The following is an 18414-nucleotide window of genomic DNA, read 5'->3' as shown; positions in this document are numbered from 1 at the left end:
TTTTTTTTTTTTTTTTGTACTGGGTATCGAACTCAGGGCTTGCAAGGCAGGCAGCGGAACCACTGATCTATATCCCTGGCCTGACAGATTCTTTCCTTTAAGCGCTTTCAGGATGCTCTACCAGTCTTCTCACTTGTTTTGTTTCCAGTGAGAAAGTTGTATCATCAAGGGTCTTTCACACTGAGATACACCTGCAGCCATTTTTAATTTTTTTGAGACAGGGTCTCACTCTTATGCAAGCTTGAATGTGTAGCCCTCCTGCCTCCTGTAAGTTTTTTAAAAAATAGATATATATATTGTATTTAGGGGATACCATAAGATATTGTGATACACATACACATTTTTTGGTGGGGGTACTGGGGATCAAACCTAGAACCTTGTGCCTGCAAGGCAGGTGCAATGCCACTGAGCTAAATCCCCAGCCTTACATTACTTTTTAAATCAGGGTAAACAGACCCATCCCCTCAAAAATGTATCACTTCTGTATGGTGGAAATTGTGAGTTTAGCTTTCATGAAATCTAGAAAATTTTCAGCTATCATTTCTCTCCATATGTGCCTGCCTCTATTTTATTTTATTTTGAGACATGGTCTCACTATGTACTCCAGACTGGTCTTGAACTTGAGATTCTCCTGCCTTAGCCTCCCAAGTGCTGGGATCACAGACATGTGCCATCACACCTGGTCTTCTTTTGAAGGACCAATCACCTCAGTGGCAGCTGATGAAACGTATTATCTAATAATTTAATTAGGATTCTTTTGTGTGTTTTCCACTTCTCTATTGAACTTTTTGAATAGATGGGTTACATAAAACCCTCATAATGCCCTTGTGTGCTACTTCCAACATCTGTGTCGCTTCTGGATCCATTTCCATGGGCTGATTTTTCCTCTCGTTAACAGCCTTATTTTTCTGCTTCACGGTGTGCCTGGTTGTACTTTACTGGATGGCAGACTATGTGAACGTCACCTTGTGGGTGCTTAATGTTGACTGTATTCCTCAAACATCTTAAGCAGTTCTTCGGGGATGTGTCATTACTCACAATCGGTTTGATCCTTCCAGCTACTACTTTTATGATCTGTTAAGTAGGGCCAAGGCAGCACTAGAGCATGCATAGTTATTACCCATTACTGAGCCAGGATCTGAGTACTTTACCCAGTGCCTTGTGAACTGACCTTTGCAAGCCTGGCTGCTGGGAACCAGTGCTGTTCCAGTCCAGCAGGTGCACTCCATCCTGTCCCTGGAGCATTTACAAGGATCTTTCCCCAACCTGAGGAATGGTACAGACAAGGGGTGAGTGTTCAGGGAAACCCTCACAGACCTCTGAGTTTCCAGATTCTCCATCTCTGGCTGTCCAGACGAAGAGAATATTGACCCCATCTTTGTGGGGCCACCCCACACAGACATGGCCAGGCCAGCTGCAGATGTCCCCTCTATACACACTCTGGAGTTTCTGGAAAGAACTGCCTCAGCAACCTTCACAGAGGACAGTAGCCTTGATGACCTCACCTCTGATGCATGGCCCAGCATACACACTGGCCACGTCACACCTGGTTTGCAGGCAGGAGCAGGCAATTTGCAGCCTCAGTTCCCACTGCCCCAGATGTTAAACCCTCTCCCTCAGACTGTGCTGTGCCGAGGGCTCCTGGTGCATTCATTCAGCACCGTGCCCTGTGAGCCTGCTGTGTGCAGTGCTACACGGTGCGCAGCTCCAGTCCCCGAGGAGACGACCTCCACACACAGTTAACTGTTAGGGCTTAATGCTAAGCAGACTGGCATATGAAGAGAAAGACGTGGTTCTGGGAGGGCTCTGATAGCATCATCTGAGCTATGCTTGGGTCAGAGAAGGGACCCGGATGGAACCCGAGGGGCAGACCCCCCCAGGAAAGCAGGACGCGGCTGTCTTGCGCTTTCCCCACGGGATCTGCTGACACTCCCATGAATTTGGGGTAGCGGTGAGCCTGGGGTGTTACCTCCGGTCTTGGAGTGCTCTATTTTCACCAGGAATAGACTAGCATAAGCACTTCTCAGTACTGCTGGGGGATGGGGTGGTGTCAGACTGTGCAGGGCAAGGCTACGGGGTTTGGCACTAGGCTGGGCCACGCTCTTTCCGCGCTCAGGTCCCGTCTCCCCAGGGGTGGGTTTCCAATCCTAGGGCTCCATCGTCCACCCGGAGGAGACCCGACCGAGGCCCCCTGCTCCCTCGCTGGCGGGCTCCTGCGGTAACAAGAGTTCAGGCTGCGACCCAGGCCTTCCAGGACCCACCGGCTGTCTTCGCCCTGCTGTCATCAGGAACCGGCTCATCGCGTCACCTCCAGCGCCCTCTGGAAGGGGTTTCCAGCGGCGAGCGGCGGGTGCCCCCAAAACCCCCACACCCGCGAGAGGGCCGCCGGGTCGCGCCGGTTTCTTACGCCCTGCGCGGCCTTTCTGGCGGGCTGGGCGCCTTCCTTCGCCGTTACCGTCCTCCAGAGAGACCAACATCTCTCCGAGGCCACAGCAAGGTGTCTCTGCCCCGCACCAGGAAGCTGAGACAGCGGCTGGCCGGAGGAAGACGGCCGCAGGTGTCCGCTTCCTCTCAGAACCGCTGCGCACGCGCAGGACTGGGCGGGGCGTAGCCTCTCTGCGCCGGAAGCGAATGTGTCCGGTCGACACCGGCCGGCAGGGACGTACCGCGCAGGCTCACGCGGCTGCGTGACCCGGAAGTGCTCGTGGAGGCCCCGCCCTCGTCCGCAATAGCGCCCTCGAGGAACGCGCCACTTCCTCTCTTTGCCGGCGCTCGTCGAGGAGGCAGCAGGTAGGGTTCGCGGGGCTGGTTAGGCGAGGGCCGACCCGGCAGGGTTTTAGAAGTGAGAGATGTGCCCGGGCGGGGCTCCCAAAGTGCGGGGCGCGGACGGGTCTGAGCTCGTGGCGCCGTGCGCTGCCTCCCTAGGCCGGGCCTCGATATGCAGAACGACGCGGGCGAGTTCGTGGACCTGTACGTGCCGCGGAAATGGTGAGTGTCCGCCCCGCTTGCTGCGTCCGCGGCCCTTTCTTGTCGGTTGTCCGGTGCTCCCCTCGTCCCCGGGCCGGCCCTCCGCAGCTCCTCCCCGCTCACTGCGCTTTCTTACCGCAGCTCCGCCAGCAACCGCATTATTGGTGCCAAGGACCACGCGTCCATCCAGATGAACGTGGCCGAGGTGAGACGGGAACCTGTCCCCACGGGAAGGGTCTCGGACTGGTTTTGTACTTTCTTTCTCAAACTCCCGATTAGGACCGATTAGTGGCCGTTCCGTTTTTCTTTCATAGGTTGATAAGGTCACCGGTAGGTTTAACGGCCAGTTTAAAACCTATGCCATCTGCGGGGCCATTCGCAGGATGGTGAGTGTTTACCTACGCTTTGCTTAATGCGTGGACTCCTTTCCTCCAGCTTTCGGTTGCTGTGGGTTTGGACCTGGGCATTTGAGCACGTAATGGTGTTTATTCTTTAGGTCAGAATAAATTGTAGGCAACAGTAAGTTTATTGGGTGCTTTTTCCTGGGGTAGAAAGTGGGTACTTGGGCCCAGGTCGGCCCTGCCTTTAACTAGGAGCTTGCTAGTGTCTGCTCACTGGCAGTGCTTGTCTGCTGTTTGTCCCTTCTTCTGGGTAGAAACACCAGTTTGATGGTGCATGCAGGACTTCCTGCCAGCCCAAGTAGCCATGGTGGAAATATTCTGAGAGAGAATTTTTTCCAGGGTGAATCAGATGACTCTATTCTACGATTGGCCAAGGCTGATGGCATCGTCTCTAAGTAAGAGGCCATTTTCACACTTGGGTAAAGTGGTCAAGGATCATCCCAGAGACATGATTGTAACATTGCTTTTCTTCCCTTATTGCAGGAACTTCTGAGTGGAGAGAGTTGTGGATGTGCAACACGGCTCATAAATAAACAGTCATAAAACACCTGTGTTGGTTCATTCTCTCCCTGTGGGCTTGGGAACAGGGCTAGCTTTTGACTTGGAGTGGGTGACTAGAGTGGGGCAGCGTATCTGGTTAGTTCAAAGAAAACTATGGAGCATGTTGCAAAACAGCTTTACTTCAACAGACAAATACATTACCCATGACAAGTAACTTGAACATTCTGAGGTCAGACACTCATTTATGCACACGTATGTTCACAACTGCTGGGTGCTGAGGAAGTTGCACCAGGTCTGGTTTTGTTTGGTCACAGCCCAGCTGAATATCTTGGGCATAGCTCAGACTTCTGGACTTGGTCTATCTAGAGGATGACAGGTTCAGGCTGTCATTTGGTGTGTTGGCTTTGTTGTAGCAGCTCTCAAAGATACCACACAGTGGCAGTTCTTGGCGTTGTGAAAAGGACATACTGAAGAACTTCAAATGGACCAGTATGATAACTGACTAAATCTCTCCACATAAATAACTTTAAGTTGTTACTGTGTTCATCAGCCATTTTCTCCACACTAACATCAATGGAAGCCCTAAGGGGATGTGCCCCAGAGAGTAGGTTGTAAACCAGAGCAGTGTGTAGAGTCAGCCCCTTCCAGGGTTCACAGGTGGAATGCCCAGAAGATAACATTTGGTGGCAGACAGTCAAGGGAATGGTTGCCTGGCTTTAGGCCCAGTGTTGGGGTATAGCCTTGGGTGCACAGAAGAAACTCCTTGGCATGCTGAATGGGAGACTTGATAGCTTGAGAAACCAATGAGGACTGATTCCTCCCTGTCCTGCAGTCTTCCCTTTGTGTGCTCTGGCTTATTGCTGCTCAGGGCCTGGGTGAGTGCAGGGAGAAGGCAGGCAAGTACTGAGTCCCTCAAGCAGGTTAGCATTTCCCTTTAGCTCTGCCAGTGACAGGCAGATCTGCAGGATGTCAGCAGAATGGCTGTTTTTGAGATTAGCTGGCCCCTGAGGAAAAGCAGAATTCCTTGGTTCCTCAGTGTTTTTGATGGGGCAGCAAATAGCCATGTGGTCCACTGCAAAAATATTGGACAAACTTGGAAAAGCAGATGGCCCAGGTTCCCCGTGGCCAGTCTTGCAGAGAAGGGACAATGGTGGCTATGTGGCGTGGTCCACCATGCTGACTGAACTGGCCAAGACAGAATCTACTTCCTGATGGGGAAAAGGCACTGACTGCGGATTCTGTGGATCACATACTGGTCGGTGCCTTCATGTGGTGTCAGGTCAAGCCTTCCATGGGGCTCCCTGGACCAGTTTGTGTAAGACCCACTGTCCCTGATCTGGTGAATGGAGAGCTGGTGCTCTGTCAGCCAGGGCCAAACCAACCATCATCCCAGCTTGGCTTCTAGTCTACATCCGTACCTGGATGTCTTAGGCACACTGGGAAACCTCAGAGCCAAATCCCAAGTCAAAATACATTTCTTGGCCACATTATTGCTTAGGAAAGTCAAAAGCCAAGAGTCAGCAGTTGTCCTGAAGTTCCAGTGTTGTGGGTGAGTGGGTTTTCCTGATCAGAAGCAAGAGGGTGGGGCCTGGCCAAGGCTGGGCTGGTGTCTGCTAAGCCTTGTGGGGCATGGACACAGCATCGTGGGATTTCACAGTGATGCGATACTTAAAAACAGGTCCAAGAGTTAAAGAAAGATCAGAACAGACAAGGAGTTTGATCTTGGTGGCTTAAACTAACACCAAAGCCAGTGCTGATGGGGGAGGCTCAGGTGAATATGGAGCCAGCAGGTGTAGATGCTGGGAGACACGGCTGGGGCTATGGGGCCACTCTGCCACATCCAGAAAAATGAATATCCAAGATGGATACTTGAGAAGTCAAACCTGGCAATCTCGGCATGCTTCTGATCTGGACACTCAGATCTGTGATGCTAGGGCTGCAGCTGGTGGTTTGCAAAGGTAAGGCGAAGGGAGGAAGATGGCCAGAACTCAGGATTCACCATCACACATGAAAACCAAAGGTCCTGGTGCCAGGCTGGCCACAGGCATGTGAGAAACCAAGCAGACCCCGCACTGCTCATGTAAAGCTCCAGGAAAATTCTGAGATACCCTTAGAGGGTCTGGTGCACTTTGGACATAAGCAATGTCTCTTTCCAAGGAGAAACGGTAAAGAAATGAGGTGCACTGGCTAGGAAGCTCAGACGTAGAGGAGGGCAGCAGGCGGGGTGGGTGGACACACAGGTGCTGGAGGCCCTGGCCGAGGAACATACCTCCCTGCTGAGTAGCTTCCTTCGAGGCTGTGGCCTGGCTAGAACTGCTGGGTGAGGCGTCTGTAGTGAGGTAACACTTGGTTCTCCGGAAGATACAAGGCCAGTTCCAAAGCCACGAGCACTGTGAACTCAAACCCAATGAGATCTCGCCTGTTGAATCGGAATCTTTCTTCCAGCTTCTGCATTGGAGGAGAGAAAGGTTAAACAGGCCCAACCCTTGCCTGGGTTGGCAGCAGCTTTGGGCACAGGCTGCCCCACAGTCAAGCAGGTGACAGCCCTCCCTGTTCCTCAGCTGCAGGCACAGCTGCAGTGGGGACCCCACACTCACATCGATGAGCTGCTTCACTTCGTTCTTGCGGAGGTCGCTGCTGATCTTGGCAGCGAGTAGCACGCAGGCGCCAGCGCACAGCTTGCGGTTCTGTTTGTTGAGCTTGCCCTGTAGCACGAGCTTCTCGAAGTACACGTAGGCCATGGACACGGTCACGGGCTCCAGGCTGCACTCCTCAGACAGGTTCCGCATCTCCCGCTTCAAACTGCAGGTGGGGTGTGAGATGGAGGCGGGGTCCGTGGGGCAGAGGCCATGGCCACCCACCCATGGCTTGTCCCATGCCAGGCATCAGAAAAGGTGCCACAGCCTTCACGGGGATAGCCCAGCACCGGGCACACAATTGAGGGAGGAGGCGAGGCTAGGGCATCGCCTGGCTCTTCCTTACCTCCTGATTTTTTTTTAATTTAAATTGAAATTATTGGTACATTCTAGGTAGACAGTACAGTTACATTCATTACTGGGATCTTGTACCTTTACATGCCAGGTCTTGGTTCTCATTTTTTCCCCTTGTCCCCACCCTCCCTTCACCCCCTCCTCCCCTCCCCACCCTTACCTCCTGATTTTGCTCAATGTCAGTTTGATGTATGGAAACTTTTCTCTGAAGGTCTCGTTCATGTCCTTCTTGAGGTCCGAGGGCTTCACGTACTCTATCACTGTGGTCTGCCACAGAGATGGAGAGGGTAGGGGTGGCCCCCCCACCTTGAGGGAGGGTTCTGCTTGACCTGGACTTGCACAAGTGAGCATGTAGGGTTTCCAGGGAGGCACCTGGGCCTGAGGGCAAAATGGCTTAGAGCCCGTCTGTCCTCAGCAGGAGGCCCAGCCAGGCACCCAGGATGACCCAGGGGCGTATGGCTTCTGGCTGGCCTTACACACTGCCTGCTCTGGGGCAAGGTACCCTCTGGGCTGGCTGTGCTGGGGTTCTGCATGCTGGGGAAGGCTGCTCACAGCCTGCCCCAGGCGGTTCCATGGCAGGGCAAGGTGTGAGGCCTGCATACTGTGGTAGTAGGCCCTTACCATATACGAGGCAAAGATGAGGACACGCTTGTGCTTTCCACAGGGCCACTGGGGGTCGTCCAGGAGGTTGGGGTTGTACTCCAGGGTGTCTCCCCCATCGCTCCCTGAAAGGAGAGGCGGCTCCTGACCCACTACAACTTCCATCAGAACCAGCAAAACTGCTTAAGTCTGGGGAAGGCACTGGGGCTATGGCTACTCTCTGCCCCAGGACCTGTGGGTGCAGCAGAGAGCAGGACCCCTCTGGAGCAGCCCAGGGCGGGGTCTTCGCCGCCTGGCTGTGCTAACTGCAGCTGTTTCTCTAGAGAGGCTGCCACTGACCTTGCTCCTGAGGCAGGCTCTGCAGTGAGGGCTTTGGGTGTGAATGTGGCTTATTGGTACTGCACAGCCTGTGCCACAGTGAAGGCCTGTATGTCACCCAGGTCCATGCCATGCGGAAGGTGGGTGCCTACCTAGTTCTGTGGTAGCTGGTGTTGCCTTGGTGGTGGCAGATTTGTGTCTCGACCCTGGCAGAGCCCGGGGGATGCTGGGCCGAGGCTGGGGCAGCAGGCCATGGCTGTCACTCTTATGTGCAACCAAGGCATTGGTAGGGTACAGGAACTTTGCATAGGAGACAACCTGGAAAGGTAATCATGGTAGGGCTCAGCCTGCTTCCCTACACTGCACTGCATGAAGGCCAGGTGCAGACTTCTACCCTCCCGAGAGCAGCACAAGCCAGAGCCCAGAGGAGCTGTGAGCTCCACGCCACGCGCTCCCTTGGGGCTGGTGTTTCAGGCATCACGGTGTTCTGGAGCACAGCTTCCCACTCATCTGGGCCTGTAGCAGTGGGACACTTTCCCCGCCCTGAGGACCCTGGGCCTCAGCCTTCCAGCCCAGAGGTGGGGCTAGTGTGAAGAGCTCAGGCTGCAGCAAGGTGATGCCACACACACCTCTGCCGTGTCACTCACACTCGGGGGATTTCTCAGGGCTGGAGCAAGGGCAGCTGCTGACCCATTTTTCAGATTAAGGAGAAAGGTGCCTTCCCATGTTCCTGCCCTTCCGGCCCCGACCGTGCTGGCCACCAAATGTCCATGGGGCTCTTGCCTTTCCATCTGCTCCCAGTTCAACGCCTTCCAACTCAAAGACCATCTCAGAAGAAACAGACATGCCACCGGACGGATGCCTCTGCTTCTGGCTGTCCACCCTTAGGTCACTGCAATGCAGAGGAGAAGGGGGCAGTGGCCATTGTGCCCATGCTGAGTCCAGCTCCAGCAGCCCAGCCCACCATCCATCTGCGTAGCCCCTCACACGGGAATGACTCACAGGTGTGGGCAGGGCACGCTTCTCTTGTAAGGCCACCTTTCTCCTCACTGCTGCCTGTTCACACCCCTGGGGGCTGGCAGCACCTGATGTCACTGGCACTTACCTTCACTTGCCCAAGCTTGCCTTCTGGGTTCGTAAAACCCTTCACCTGCAGTCACACCTCTCAGCAGCTGAGCTTGGACCTTGAGAACTGGTCGCTTACCCAGGCAGGAGGTTTCTGTTGCTGTTTTACATATGCCAGGGTCACACACAATGCTGTCCCGCCCCACAGCCATCTCCTTCTTTCCCAAATTGTGCTCAGGACACAACTGCCTGGCCTGGTCACAAGGAAGCAAAACTGTGTCTCTAAGATGGACAGGAACATCCCAGGCAGCCTAAATACAGAAGGTTGGACACAAACCACAGTCCCCTGGAGAACAAGGACAGGAAACGTCTGGGTCTCCTGAGCTCTGGGGGCAGCTGACACGCTGGCCCTGCAAGTCCCTGAGAGCCCACAGGCCCCGCCTGCACTTGGTGGGTGGGAAACATCTTCATGCTGGGAACACTCACCTGATCCGCAGGCCTTCTCCATACGGCAGGACCGAGAAGGCTGCGCACAGGGACCGCTTGGCACAGATGAGCACGATCCTGTAAGAGGCGGGTGGGGTGGGCAGTGCTGTTCCAGAGTGACGGGCATTTCCCATCGACCCGAGGAGGCCCAGAGTGGCTGGAGAGGAAGTGTCCTTCCAAGCCTAGATGCAGCCCTGGCAGGGCGACCTCGCTCTGGGCCTCTGTGTCACAGCAACTGGCATTATGGAGGGAGGGTCAGCCACGCTTAGCCACGCGCAGCCTCCTGGGGCCCAGCCCAGTGCTGTGGGCAGCTGGGTACTAGGTCTGGCTCAGCCTCCTGTGTGCTCCCAAACGTGACCGCACCTCCTCCATTGGTGCATCTCCGGCTGCGCCTGCCTGTTTCCAACTTCCCTTTCATTCTTGCCCCACAGGCGTGTCCAGCTGTGGCTCTTCCCTGGACTTCGCAGTGAGTGGCTTGCAGGCCATGCCAGGGAGCCTCTGGTCAGGTAGTAGAGGGAGGTGAGGCACCCCTAAACATCCGGAGCCCATGAAGCGGGCTCCGGGACCACGGCCCAGACCCTGGGGTCCCTGGCGCTGAGGCGCCGTACCTGCTGTTCCTCGTGTCATACTGCCTCATGTTCTTGATGAAGTGGGTCTTCTTCAGACCTTTGTGTCTAGGCGACCCGGACACATGTTTGGCTCTGCAAGGTGAAAAAGCAGGTCATGCCTGCCCTTCTGGGGCTTCTCGGGGTCAGTGGCTGCCCTAGGGTTGGGGCAGTGGGGTGCGTACCTCTGTACTGAGGTGCAGGCCATCGTGTCTTCCAGGAACTCGAGAGAGCAGCGCTGGGACGCGACTCGCCGCCTGTAAGGAAGACAGAGTCTTCAGCACAGACGGCACGGCCCACTCAGGAACCACTGGCAGCTCGCTCCAGTACCCTACTGTGCAGACGCTCAGCTCTGGGGCTCAGGGCTTTGTGGTGAGAAGACAGCACTCTCCGTGCCCCTGGCTGGGGACTGCAGTCCTGCCAGGTGACCTCCTTAGAACAAATCATACCAACCTTCCCGGATGCCTGAGGGCACTTGGTGCATAGCTGGATCTCCAGGGCTCTTCCACAGGGGCCTACTGTGGTGGGCATGACTATGCCCTCTGCAGTAGGGCAGGCCCTTGGGGGCCACAGCCAGCCCAGGGCAATGAACACACCAGCGCCCCCGTGCAGCAGGCCACTACTCCCCACTCAGTACCCGTGCAGGGCTGTTCCTAGTCTGGAGCATTCTTTTCCAGCTCTGCCGAGGCCAGCTCCTTCTGGACTCTGGCTTGGTATTCATGTGCTGTCTCTCAGTGAAGCCCTGCTATCCTGTGACCGTGTGACCTGCTGGCAGTGCTGTCACTACTGGTAGGGGTCCTTCTTGTATGCCTCCCCTATGGCTTTGGCCTCCACAGGATGGGGTGCTGTGTGCTCAGTGCTGGGTCCTCAGTACCTGCACCTGTGAGGTCAGGGAGCAGGAGGCAGAGTTCAAGTGTCATACGAGGCAGGCTCCAGGGGGCCATGTGCTGTGTGCTGGCGACAGCCGTCCCAAGCCTAGGACTCAGAACCCATACAGCTACACCTTTGCGCTGGATGATGAACTTGGGTTATTAGTCCCAGGGGCACTGCCGTGGCTGTTCCCTGACCTCCTGGCCCTCACAGGGTGCACACCTATCTTCCCACAAGCCATGCCAATGGCAAAGCTGTGAGGATGGCACCCGGAGGCCAGGGGCACCAAGGTCAAGATCACCACGGAAGGCAGGAGGCACTGCTGGCTCTGAGACTAACAAGTTACCCAATCCTTCTGCCCACTGGGTGGTCCGAGCCAGGCCCCACCGGAAGGACAGAGATGGAGGAGTCCCGACCAAGCTGCACCAAGCGGGGCATGGGGCTCCAAGGTGCAGGGCCCAGCATCTGCTGCACAGTTTATTCTGCCATTATCAGAGAAGCAAGCACTTAAACACTGTCTGGTCACCTCAGGACCGTGGCATGCACCGTAGCACCCAGGCCACACTCGGCTGTATGCCAGCCTCCCTCTCACTCAGCATCCCACAGCTTCTGTGTCAGACACATTCAGGCCCTGGTGGAAGCAGAGCCTGACCCGCCTTGTGGGTGGGAGCCCCAATGGTCACCTGATCACAGTCCCTGGGGGAGCCTGGGCCTGGGATGTTAGAGCAGCACACGCACTCTCACTGGACAGCTCTGCGGGGAGATTCCCAGGAGTGCACTGCTGGTCCAAGGAAGGCCTCAAACCACAGGGGTGCCAAGCTCAGCCCAGGCGAGGGGCCAAGACCTCCCCAAGAGAAACCTACAAGAGACACAAGCCACTCCCCTTCTACCTAGGTTTGGGAATTTCCCAGGCATTTTCCACAGCAAAGAGCTGGGCCATACATTTGTTGCATGGATGAACAGCTACAGAAGGAACTTCCCACAGGGCACAGCATCCAGCTGCCCTGTAGGACCAAGCTGGGTTTTCTTTCCTGTCTCAGAAGCAGTCAGCTTTGCTCTCTGCTTGTGCCAGGGGCTATAGATGTTTGTGCTTAGACCCACAAAGGATTCCAAAAGCATAGCTTGTAAAGTCAAAGACAACACGTGCAACATTGTGGTAACAGGAAAACCACCCACAGCATAATGGGGGACAGCGAAGGCCCACAGGTGGTGCCAGTACTGTGGATGGTGACTGTATTCGAGGCGACTCAATCCCATTAAGCACCTGCTCAGTGCTGAACACAATACCTGGTACACCTGTGTCTTACTGTGCACCAAAGGGTCAGGAATACCAGCCACAGGTGCATCAGAGGGAGACGCAAGGACCCTTCTGGGGACTCAGAAAGGAAAGCTCCTGCCGCTGCAGTGAACCAGCAAGTCCCAGGAGGCAAGGCCAAGGTGGAACTGGAGACAACTTGCACAAGCAACTGTTCTTCCAGGCAGTGTGGCCTGAGTGCAGAGGGACTCCAGGAGTAGGGAAGAGGTCCAGCTAGTTCTGGTGCTGGCCACCTGCAATACTGTCTGCTCTGGAGGCTCCTGTCACATCCTCTGGCACTGGGGCTGCACATGCGAGCAGCTGTCCACGTCTGTCCTGGGAGCTCTTGCAAGCCCGAAGGCCTCACACTTCCGCTGCCATGGGCACGTGCTGCAGCCTGAGCCCCGACCCCAGCTGTCCTCTGGTCAGCGAGCCCTCCAGCAGCCTGGGTGGCTCCTCTGCCTGGTGACCAGCAGAGGTTCACGCACACCCGGGGGGTGCAGACCATGCAGGTTCCACTGTGCTACCCTTGAGGACAAGAGTACAAAACCTCCAGCCACACAAGGGACAATGGTTTGAAATGGCAAGACACCGAGCTGTGGAAAGGTACAGCCACACAAGGCTCGCAAGCCTGGCAAGCCAAACCTCGGCCCTGGCCCTTAGTGAAGGTGCAGACAGGTCCTTGGTACTCACTGCTGCTGGGGGGGACAGGCTGAATTGTGTCCCACCCCCACTTTCAGCACGTGATTGTATCTTTTCAAAACAGCCTCATTGTTGTAGCCCAGGCTTGAACCTGTGATCCTCTGGCCTCATCCTCCTGAGAGCTGGAACTAGAAAGGTGTGCACGTATTTACAGAGGTTACTAAGAGACGAGGTCACAGACACACATAGAGGACACTGGGAAGACTCGGAGAGGAGAGGTGCTACACACCAAGGGGGTCCAAAGGAACCAAGTCTGTCCTCTCAAGAATTTGAGAAAGCCAAGGATTTGGTCAGTGGTTCTGCTGCCTGCCTTGCAAGCGCAAGGGCCCGAGTTCGATCCCCAGCACCAAAAAAATGAAAACCAAAACCAAAATAAACCACCAAGAATGTGAGAAATAAAGGCCTGCTGTTTAAGCTACCCGGTGCAGATAATTCGTTGCAGCTGTTTAGACTGGAGGACCCAGGGGCTGATGCTACATGGTAGTCGGGCTGCAGATAGACAGGTGATGTGATCCAGCATCAGCCTGCTATCTGCTCAGGTTTCAGAACAGCTCTGAGCACTTATCAAGCAATACAGCCCAGGGTATTCATTAATGATTCTAGCACTCTGGGAGGCTGAGGCAGGAGGATGGCAAGTTCAAGCCCAGCCCGGGCAACTTATGGAAATTAAGAAGGACTATGGATGTAGCTCAGTGCTAAGGCCCTGGTTTGGGTTCAATCCCTACTTACTGAGAGGGGGAAAAAAAAAGGAGGTGGAGGAGAAAGAAAAAGCGTGAGCCAAGCTCTGGGTCCTGGGGAAGGAGAGGAGCGCTGTCCTCATACAGGCCCTGCCCTGCCGCCCACCTGGCCAGCATTTACCTGGGAGCCAGGTGCAGGCAGGGCACAGTGCTCCCCCACCTCACATCAACACACCTGCTCAGAGAGGCTCTGCCTTTGTGCATGGTCACACAGCAAGGTCACTTCAGGTCCTGGTCAGTTCCAAGTCTGTCACCTTGATCCAAACCCACAAGATCTCCTTTCTTTTTCGTTTCTTTGAGACACGACATCACTATGAAATTCAGGCTGGACTTGAACTTACTGTGTTATGTAGCCCAGGCTGGCCTCAACTTCATGGCAATCCCCCTGCCTCAGCCTCTGAGTGCTGGGATTACAGGTGTGTGCCACCACATCCTGGCAAATTCTCCTTTTTACTCAGTAAATTAAATCTTTTAAATGATAAAGACACAGGAGCTCGATAAAAACAGATGTAAATTCAGGAAAATGCAGACAGCTTCTCATTGTCTCGTTTAGGCTGGGCCTCATTCACCACCCCAGCCGGTGGTGGGGCAGGGTACTTGCCAGCCTGGTGCCCAGCCACAGGTGAGGTGTCTCAGGCAGACACCCTGGGGCACCTGGTGCCAGGTTAGCCCTGACCCTGTGCCGAGCGAGGGCAGACAGGGCCTGCCCCAAGTGGACGCAGGCTGGATGTCGGGAACAAAGCAGCTGCTGGAGTCATGGGGTCTGTGGGGACCATCCCAGGGAACAGTCAGCCCTGCTCTGTTTCTGCCCCAGTGGCTCTCATGGCTCACTCCCTCCGGTAATTACTCAGCACACCTGAGACCTCATTTGGAGGCCCACAGAGGTGGTGATGGTGGTGGAAGGCAGGGCCCCCTGTTGGCCCGAGGAGGAGCTGCAGGCAGAGCCTGATCTCTGCGGTCTGGCTTCTCCTGTGATTTTGTTACTCCAGAGACTTGTTCTTCTTGGCAGCTTTTAAAATTTGTTCCAGGCTGGTCCCGAAGTTCTCTTCCTTGTGATTTTTTGCTCTCTTTCCCCGCGGAATATTTCACTTGTGAGCTCAGGCAGTGTTCCTCTTGGTTGTAGGTGGGGACAGAATCACCAAGATATTCAACTAGGACCTGTGACCGCACAGCTGGCAGGAGCAGCCGGTGCCTGCAGGGACCTGGCGTGACCTGTGCTGGCCCCACTGCGGGAAGCAGAGGTTGGGGAGACTTGTCAGCGTGGTGTGACAGGCAGCCTTCCTCCGGGTCCTCACACTCCACCTGAGCACATGCACCCCACACCTGACGGAAAAGCGCTAGAAGCAAACAGACCCGCAAAAGTTCGGCCTGTGTGATCTCAGTTGACACTGCCCATCCCCTGGGTGTTCTGGCGAGTCCGAGTTGTGCCCCCAGGATGCTGTGACCCCACAGAAGACACGGTGGCGTGCTCCAGCTCCTCACATGGCAGCAACAGCCCCAGAGCTGCCTATGTCTGAGCTGTGGGAAGAGGTCAGGGACTGGGGCTGTAGGGAGGTGGCCGGAGACCCATGACCCAACACAACCTCAGAACCGCCCTTAATAAAGGGGGCAACCCTGTGCCAACACCTCACCCAAAGGGTGATCACAGGCCGGACAGACGCACTGGCCTTACACGCCGCATCGAGCTTGCTAACCATCTAGGCTTCTTCGCCTTCTAGCCTCCACACTGGGCAGGCTGTGTGAGGCAGGCTCCTCTCTGAGAATGAAGATCATGTCACCATTAGGAACCCAGACAAAAAGAAGGGGCTGTACAATCTGGGGCTGGACTTAGGAGCCACCAGCTGCGGGAAGGTGCTGAGACACTGGTGAGAACAGGGAGCCCCTCCACCACGTGACCACACGCGACTGGCTGTGAGCCTGCACACTCAGCACTGACCCCTGTGCCTCCCCACAGGAAGGGTGGGCGGTGGTCTTGTCTGGCCAGCCTGCTGTTCCATCTCCTGGGGTGAGCACCGTGCCTGGCACACTGGAGACCCTGCTGGTCTCCGGCACTCATCTTCCAGAGTTCCAGGCAAAGCCAGAGCCCTGGGTTCCCTCACTCCCAGCAGGATGCTTCACACAGTGTGAGGACCAAGTGGGGTCCCAGGGTAGGGAGGGACCTGGAGGCCAGGTCCTGGTCCTGGCCAGGCTGCTGGGATGCCGCAGGGACATGTGTCTCTGGGACCCAGCCTCAGCTAACCACACCCAGCTGTTTCCCAGCTGGAGTGAGAGAGAGACACTCAATCAGGGCTATAAACAAACTACCAGATGCTGGACTAAATGGGTTTAACCTGGCAGCCACTGACTCCTAGGTGGGACCTGGCTGAGAGCAGTGTCTTGCAGTCAGGTCCAGAAGGGCTCCTGTGCGGGGAGGGTCTGTCCCCCACAGCCGCCCAGCTCCGTGTGATGTGCAGAAAGCCATCTCCTTCCCTCACTAGCGTGGGGACACTAGCTAGGGCTTCTGTGGTTTGAACTGTGCTCTACCCCAAGATACGCAAGTCCTAACCCCTGGTGCCTGTGGATAGCACCTCAGCTAGAAACAAGGTCTCAGCAAATGTGATCTGTAAGATGAAGACAATGACTGGGTCCTTCTAAGAAGAGAAGGCCATGAAGACAGACACCCTGGGAGGATCAACATGTGGAGGCAGAGGCAGGGACCAGAGCAACTCAGCCACAAGCCAAGGGATGCCTGCGCTACCCAGAGCTGGAAAAGGCAGGAAGGACCCCCCCATGGCTCTCTCCACACCTGACACTGGACTTTGTCCCCCAGACTGGGGAACCGCAAACTGCTGCTGCTGTACACCGCCTGGTTTGTGGACCTTTGTCACGCTGGGCTCAGGAGATGGCGGCAGGCCCACCTGGCCGAAGACACCGGCACAGAGGACGAAGTGAGCAGCGTGGATGTGCCAGGCTTGGCTTCAGAACAACTGCTGCAAACCCAGCTTGGGGAGCCCGGAGCGCCAGCTCACTTTTGGGTTTCAATCACCATGTTAAATGAAAATAAAAAAGTTCTATGAAGAAAATAAGCCTTTCCATGCTTCTCTCATTAGCTTTGCAAAAAATGCTATGAGCTCTCCATGTCCACACCCTACCCCAGCCCGCGATGTGACCCTCCATGGTGGCCTGGCTCCACGTGACCCTGTCCCAGAAGGAGACTGGGGCTTGGAGAGGCCTGTTGGCCGCTCAAGGTCACAGAGCCACTGGGTGCAGAGCTAGGCTTTGAACCCCAGGGGTGCTCTTGCAGCTGGGCTGGAACACCACATTCATGAGCAACACTTCCGGGCTACCTCCAGGAGATCCCATTGTCCTCACTCCCTGAAAACAATGGATCCTGGAAGCCTAAAGCCTGTCGCCAGAAGCTCCCTTTACCAGGGCAGCCCCCCACTTGCTTAGCGATAGGTCTGGGAGCAGAGACAGGGTGGATGGTCCTCATCCTTGGAGTCCGCTGCCCACTGTGGGAGGAGCAACTCCTTGATACCAGAATAGTGCTATGAACCTCCTCTTCAAGAAGGGGCTGGGCATGCCAAATGCTTGGTGCCTAGCTGGTACATTTAGGGCAAACTTATCTCTCGGCCCCCGGTGGCCACTCCGACTGTCCCTGGAGCAGCAGGCAGGCTAGTATGTGGGCGAACATCTGGTAGAAAGGCTTAGGCAGGCAGGCACCCTCTCAGCCTGGCCACAGCTGGGAACTGCACACTTTTCGGTTGGGATTGTAACTGTGGCAAGTGCCAGTGCACCATGGACAGCCAGGAACATTCAGGGGGGGTCTCCAGTTAAGATTTCGTGTAGGGGGTGGCTTGAGGACCTCCAGGTAGGAAAAGCCCTCCACGCTGGCACACCCACAAAGCACAGAGCCAAGGTGCAGCCTGGCTGAGGGGACCCCACAGTCAGGCCTGGCTCCTGAAGTCACTCCTCAGGAAGAGGGCAGCAGGGCCCAGGAGGGGACCCAGGAGGCGGGGTCACCTGAGCCACAGTACTCTCCACAGCAGGAGGATAGCTGGGAGGCGCTGCCCTGGGAGGGTTGAGGGTGCCCAGAAATGAAACTAGGCCAGGGTAATGGTGCAGAGCCCGGCAACTCTGGGATGGTGGGCAGCGAGGTCTGGCTGGGTGCAGAAGGCTCTGAGATTGGATGAGCAGTGTGAGCAGGACCCTGCTCCACAGGCTGGGTCAGAGGAGGTAGACATGTACGGGGCACAGAAGCAACGCCTGGGAGTCCAGGCATCCAGGGCACTGACAAAGCGGGCAGGGGTGCAGGGCCGTGTCCAGAGCCAACAGGCCCCTGGGTCCGGAGACCCTGAAACTCAAGTCCAGGGGATTTTATAAGGTGAAGAAGACCCTGACCCCAAATTCAGGAGCTGACAGCATTAAGGGGACAATGACCTCCATGTTTAGGGGCTGAAAAAACCGAGGTTATTCCAATTCTGTCCCCTTCTTTGGACTATTGGCCCTAGACACTCCAACCCTTGGGACTTAGGTTGGAAGTGCTGCAGAACACACCAACTTTGGCCCCTGTATTCTGGACTGACAGTCCCCGACCATCCCAATCCCTGAGTCATGGAGGCGGAATGCCCAGGTCACCCTGACCCCCGTGTCCTGCGCTGGTGGCCCCTAGGCCAACATGATCCCTGAGTCGCGGGCTGACATGCGGGGGTAACTCTGACGCCTGCATCCTGGGCTTACCCCTGTGCCCTGGCTGCTGCGTCCTAGGCGAATATACCCCAGGTAACCCCACACCTGTGTCCTGGACTGCTGGGATCCAGGCCACCCCGACCCCTGCGTCTTCGGCTGTGGGGGCCCCGCTTGGGCTGATGGCCCCGGCGGCCCCATCCCGCTCCGGCC

At 55.9% G+C, this 18414-nt stretch overlaps 3 protein-coding genes across 3 annotated transcripts in view; 1 reads left to right on the top strand and 2 right to left on the bottom strand.

Annotated features, from left to right (window-relative positions):
• Positions 1 to 2477, bottom strand: part of Lama5 (laminin subunit alpha 5) — an 80310-nt gene extending 77833 nt beyond the window's left edge. The window contains exons 1-2 of the mRNA XM_033766968.1: positions 2309 to 2477; positions 1172 to 1266 (exon numbers count right to left, since the gene is read on the bottom strand). Of these exons, the coding sequence (XP_033622859.1) occupies positions 1172 to 1266; positions 2309 to 2477 (264 nt within the window). The remainder of the gene's footprint in view (positions 1 to 1171; positions 1267 to 2308) is intronic.
• A 206-nt stretch (positions 2478 to 2683) lies between these two features.
• On the top strand, positions 2684 to 3915 carry Rps21 (ribosomal protein S21). Its single transcript, XM_010637757.3, has 6 exons — positions 2684 to 2790; positions 2926 to 2988; positions 3109 to 3172; positions 3282 to 3353; positions 3708 to 3763; positions 3852 to 3915. Exons 2-6 carry the CDS (start codon positions 2939 to 2941, stop codon positions 3859 to 3861), a joined length of 252 nt encoding a protein of 83 aa, XP_010636059.1. The 5' UTR covers positions 2684 to 2790; positions 2926 to 2938; the 3' UTR covers positions 3862 to 3915.
• A 365-nt stretch (positions 3916 to 4280) lies between these two features.
• Cables2 (Cdk5 and Abl enzyme substrate 2) lies at positions 4281 to 10210 on the bottom strand (the record flags this gene model as incomplete). Its single annotated transcript, XM_010637745.2, has 9 exons — positions 4281 to 6317; positions 6467 to 6671; positions 7020 to 7126; positions 7481 to 7584; positions 7930 to 8095; positions 8561 to 8669; positions 9329 to 9406; positions 9937 to 10029; positions 10119 to 10210. Coding segments are annotated over 9 exons (1095 nt in total), but the record flags the coding sequence as incomplete, so codon positions are not given.
• Between the last annotated feature and the right edge of the window lie 8204 nt (positions 10211 to 18414).

Source organism: Fukomys damarensis, unplaced genomic scaffold (assembly GCF_012274545.1).
Source record: "Fukomys damarensis isolate Sample0158 unplaced genomic scaffold, DMR_v1.0_HiC HiC_scaffold_22, whole genome shotgun sequence".
Classification (NCBI taxonomy): domain Eukaryota; kingdom Metazoa; phylum Chordata; class Mammalia; order Rodentia; family Bathyergidae; genus Fukomys; species Fukomys damarensis.
The sequence above is the reverse complement of the archived record's forward strand: the minus strand, read 5'-3'. Positions and strand labels throughout refer to the sequence as shown.